A 4,732-nucleotide genomic window follows, 5' to 3' on the forward strand; every position below is an offset into this window, starting at 1 on the left:
GTGGTTATATCTCTAATACTGAATTAGACATTCCTAAACCCCCATTGTACACATTGTACAAATATTCCATTGGCTCCCTATACTTCCTCTTAAGCAAAAGGAGTAATCGGGTGTCACCGTCAGCAACGAAACGCTACCTATGTTCATTGTATAACCTTCACATCGAGCCCATTATAACCATCATGTGACAACTTAATCATTACACATTAAGACCTTCAAGACCTTCGAAGCGTCGTATTTGTTTGCCTAAAAGGCTTGACTAGTTGCGTTTAAACATTGGTTCCTGCTTACAAGGTTTTGCCGAGGGGTTATAGGCACTGATACGGTTACAAACTTCTCATCGTTACAACTTACAAGCACTTGTGCAACTTCATATGCTTTAATGTTCATTGTCTAACCTTCACATGATGCCTCTTAATTTCACACGAAGATCGTCAAATTAGCCTACTTGTTTACCTAATAAGCACTTACCTAGTTTCATTTGAACACTGATCCCTGGGTACATGGATTTGTGAAGGGTTAGAAGCACTAAATCACATAGTTACAAGTTCGGCTTCATGGTTACATGCACTTGTGTAAGTTTATGTGCCTTAGCGTCCATTGTGTAACTTCTACATCATGTCTCCTTAAAATCATCATGTGATAACCTCAATCGTGCCACATTAAGACCCTCGAAATGTCATATTTTTTTGCCTAAAAGGAACTTGACTAGTTATGCTTAAACATTGGTCGCTGGTTACAAGCTTTTTCCCATCGTTATAGGCACTGCAAGTTCATGGAATTTAACGTTCATGTACACTATATGGATGAATGCAGGAAAAGAAATCAGTATTATTAAGTCTCGTATCTTGTAAACTGCGAGCAGAGGTAGTAATACATTAACATTGTTAGGAAATGCAAATCTAAAGGAGTGACAGTGCTCAACCAATGGGTCTTTATAATTACAATTACATTTATAAATAAAACTAAAAAAATCAATTATTATGAAAATAAGAAGGTAAAATTTTATATAGTTCATTAATTATGACCAGATCAGTAAGTTGAACTAGTAACGTAATGACTTGATAATCTCACCAGTTCAATCACCGATTCAATTTTAATATCTATGATTTTAAGAACATGCCTTCTTGCTTATTTCCCTCTATGAAGTTGGCATTTGTATGTGATTGATTTTTTATGAACAAGTAACAATCATATTTCAACAAAATTTTCAGCTATTGAAAACCAACATGGAAAATGTTGAAACAAATAATTCTATGCTAGCGGGTAGCGGCATCTTTAGGATCTGATGCTGCCTGTGCTATTATGCACATAAAGGTCCCTCCAAGAGAATATTGTCCATAACACATGGCTTCAAACTCCGTTCAGACACATGACCCACCATGTGAGGTTATAGTTTCTGAATGCTATTATAATAGTAGAGAGTGAATACCCTCCTCTCTGCTTATATGATGGCATTCTGGCTTGAACTCTTTGAATCTTGCATTAAGTAGAAAGACCATAGTCTCAATCTGATTTGTTCTGTGATGGAGTTGTTTAACTTCTAATATCTCAACTCTGGCTTTCACTGAATCACTGAGTTTCAGTAGAAAGTGAAATTCACTGGTGAGTACTAGGAACTAGGAAATCGATCTCATGTCTGAACTTTCCTTCGATAAGAAAGGAGAACAAAAAAATAAAGCTTAACAAAATTAGATCACTACATAGTACATACCTTGTGGATAAGAACTTAAGCTAACTCAATGTACTAGGTAGATGCCTATTGAAAAATTAATGTAAAGGAAATTAAGGTCAGTAAAAGTGTTTGTATCTCATACCCATTATACAACTACTAAAATATATGCAACTGGCAATGCCACAAATGAGAGAACTTTGTGTTAACAAAGTCTAATATATAAAATCATCATTGAAGATTGTGTAATTTCCATTTGTGTATGCTCCATGATGCCTTGCTCTAGCTTCTCTATCCTGCATTTCAGCATTGTGTAAAAGTTAATTTATTATTTACTTTTTTAATGATTATATAAGCATGACTAAATATATGTTCATGTGAAGATAGCATTAGACAAGGGCCACGAACACCTTATAAATTGAGTCCATAAGAAAGACCAAAATGTAATATAAAACACTCACCATCAACATGCTTTAGTGTTTCTTTCCCTCGCTTAGTGATGTTCCCATAACAATAATATCAAATATAGATTATGTGCAAAGTATTATAATTGAGACTGATTGGTCTTATCTCAAGTCTCAACCCCAAATCAATACTCTAGAATAAAGTAATATCAGTACTATTCAGCCATGGTCTCTTATGATTATAATTTGTCAATGTGCGTATTATTCTTTAAGATTGAATCCTTTTTCTAGTTAAAGCTAAAATAGCTAAATATAGAAATTTTATAAATTTTGTATTATCTAAGCTAATGGGTGAGAAAATTTTGAATTATGTAATAACATAGCAAATATTTGTTACCCTGCTTATGAGTCTTTCAAAGGCTTCTGTTCCATGCTCTTCCATGTATCTCTCAGCCGCAGTCAAAACATCGTCTTGCTTGCTGAATATGTTCTTTCTTGGAACATACCACATGTGAGAAGTTCGTGGCATCTGCGGCAGGTGCGGAAGTTGTGGGTTCATATAGAAAGGTCTAATGTATTGCTTATAAACATGCGCTGCGCCATTAAAGTGTGGAAGAACCAACCAGCAACTAAGTATCAACTTGGCATAGGGCCATATGGCAAGCCTGAAAATTAGCACCATAGTTACACTGGGAACTAGAATAGGAAATTCGAAAATAAAAGGAAAGAAAGAAGACAAAGAACAACACCCTTTTAAGAACAAATCATGTTCATCTTCCATCTTTACCAGAGAGTACAAATACAAAAAGCAAACATCATAGAAATTCGACTACATTGATGGTTCTTAAAAGTGTGAAGCCAATGTGCCACTCAAAAGTAGTAGACAAGGCAGCCTTTGTTTAAAGAATGAAAAATTGACATTTAAAATTTGAATTATTTAGATATTAATAACTACTATTATAGTTTTAAATGAACATTCAAAAACTAATGTGAGTAAAATTGGTCGGATGCATGTTAGAGATGTTGTCTAATTGCTTTCAAAACTACCTTTTCTTTACAACCCATATAATAATTTCTTTCAAAACTACCTTTTCTTTTTTACTACCAAAGTAATGTTATGCATCTTTTATTCCTCATGGTAATCAATTTGGTATAAAATTTTTCAATGCTCTTAACAATTTAAAAATAAAAATAAAAAAACATACACTTCAAGAACTTTGGCAAAAGTGAGCTCAAAGAGTGTTATCAAAGAATAGAGAACCCAATATGTGAGCCATTGTTGGTCATCAGCAATTGACCTGGTCTCTATGGCCTGGATTGAAGCATATCTGTTCAAAAAGGACAAAAGGGAATGTCAAAAAAAAAAAAAATTCACACATATATTGCTCTAAAAAAAACATATTCATAAAAATAAAATATCACAAAAGCAAAAAGCATACTTACAAAGGGTAAACGAGGGTAACCAAGGGCCTAAACAAAGGAAACAGAAATAAACAATGTAAGAAACAGATCAAAACAACAACTCTGTAGTTTCAAAAAATGTCTGAATCTGAAGCATGTAATGAAATCAGAGCTCTAAAAGAGTAAAGAGAGACATACAGTGCAAGAACATCGAAGTTCTTGGCAATGACGTGGAGGAAATTGTTTTCAGAAGCCCCCATGCGTGTGCTGCAATGGAGATGTTGCGTTTTCTGCACTCTATTGATGGTTTTGAACTGAGAAAGAGGGTTTGGAGTTTAGACCGAGAGTGGGGAGAGAGAGGGAAGAACAGTGTCTTGAAAAGGAGTGACACGAGAAAAAAAAGTAAATTTAAAAAAGAAAAGAAATCAAATTGTGGGAAAAAGTTGGCAATGGGGTCCTTGAGAGACCAGAGTTCAGACTCCTTGGAAAGTACTGATTTTTTGGGAGAATCTTTTACTATTATGCACCGAAAATAAAATTCGATCCTTTTTTTATTTGGAGTACTAGTGTTTGGGTTTGGGAATAGTTGAGGAAACTAAAAGAGAAATATTTGATTCGGGATCTTCTTAAAATTACACGTTAATTTGAAACCCAACTTTTCTTTTACAAATAATCGATCAACAAAAAATTTATACATCTAAAAATCCATAATAACTGATTATGATTAAGTTCTATTTATCAAAAAAGTTAAATAACATATATTGGATCGTTTTATAAAGTATATCTATCACTAATAAAAAGGGTCAGATAGCGTAACTATTACATATCAATATGCTAACATGTCTAATAATTCGTGTTATACATAAAAATTATTTTTTTAATTGTTATATAATTTATTAATTTTGTACCAAAATTACAGCTCAAAACCAAAAATTACAAAGTTTTATGAATCGGTTAGGTTTCTTTAAAAATATTGAGATTAGTTATACTAAGGAGACAAAAATAACAGAATTTGTTTTATTTAGTATTTATAAATTGTTGTGACAATTAATAATGTTAAATAAGGCAAGTTATAATTGTTTTTGACTTTTTTTTTTACCAAACATTTCCGTATTGAGATATAGTAAGTGAGAATATTTTCAGATAGTGCGTAACGTTTTTTATGGTAAAAAATTTTCAAAAATTTTAATTACACTCATATCTATCTCTTTCTAAAGATCTCAAATACTACTAATATTATTCATGTAAGACCTAT

At 32.7% G+C, this 4,732-nt stretch overlaps 1 protein-coding gene across 2 annotated transcripts; it reads right to left on the reverse strand.

The window, feature by feature from the left end:
• Positions 1-1,620: 1,620 nt before the first annotated feature.
• Positions 1,621-4,035, reverse strand: LOC112750227 (HVA22-like protein c). Of its 2 annotated transcripts, none has more exons than XM_025798844.3 (5): positions 3,676-4,035; positions 3,520-3,546; positions 3,282-3,404; positions 2,474-2,741; positions 1,621-1,968 (listed from the first exon to the last, which is right to left on the reverse strand). In XM_025798844.3, the coding sequence occupies exons 1-5, from the start codon at positions 3,735-3,737 to the stop codon at positions 1,888-1,890; spliced, it is 561 nt and encodes a 186-aa protein (XP_025654629.1). In that variant the 5' UTR covers positions 3,738-4,035; the 3' UTR covers positions 1,621-1,887. The 2 variants fall into 2 exon arrangements, with proteins under 2 accessions (XP_025654629.1, XP_029148677.1); XM_029292844.2 differs by having other exon boundaries at positions 3,375-3,404; positions 3,676-4,005.
• Positions 4,036-4,732: the final 697 nt, after the last annotated feature.

Source organism: Arachis hypogaea, chromosome 15 (assembly GCF_003086295.3).
Source record: "Arachis hypogaea cultivar Tifrunner chromosome 15, arahy.Tifrunner.gnm2.J5K5, whole genome shotgun sequence".
NCBI classification, from domain to species: Eukaryota; Viridiplantae; Streptophyta; class Magnoliopsida; order Fabales; family Fabaceae; genus Arachis; species Arachis hypogaea.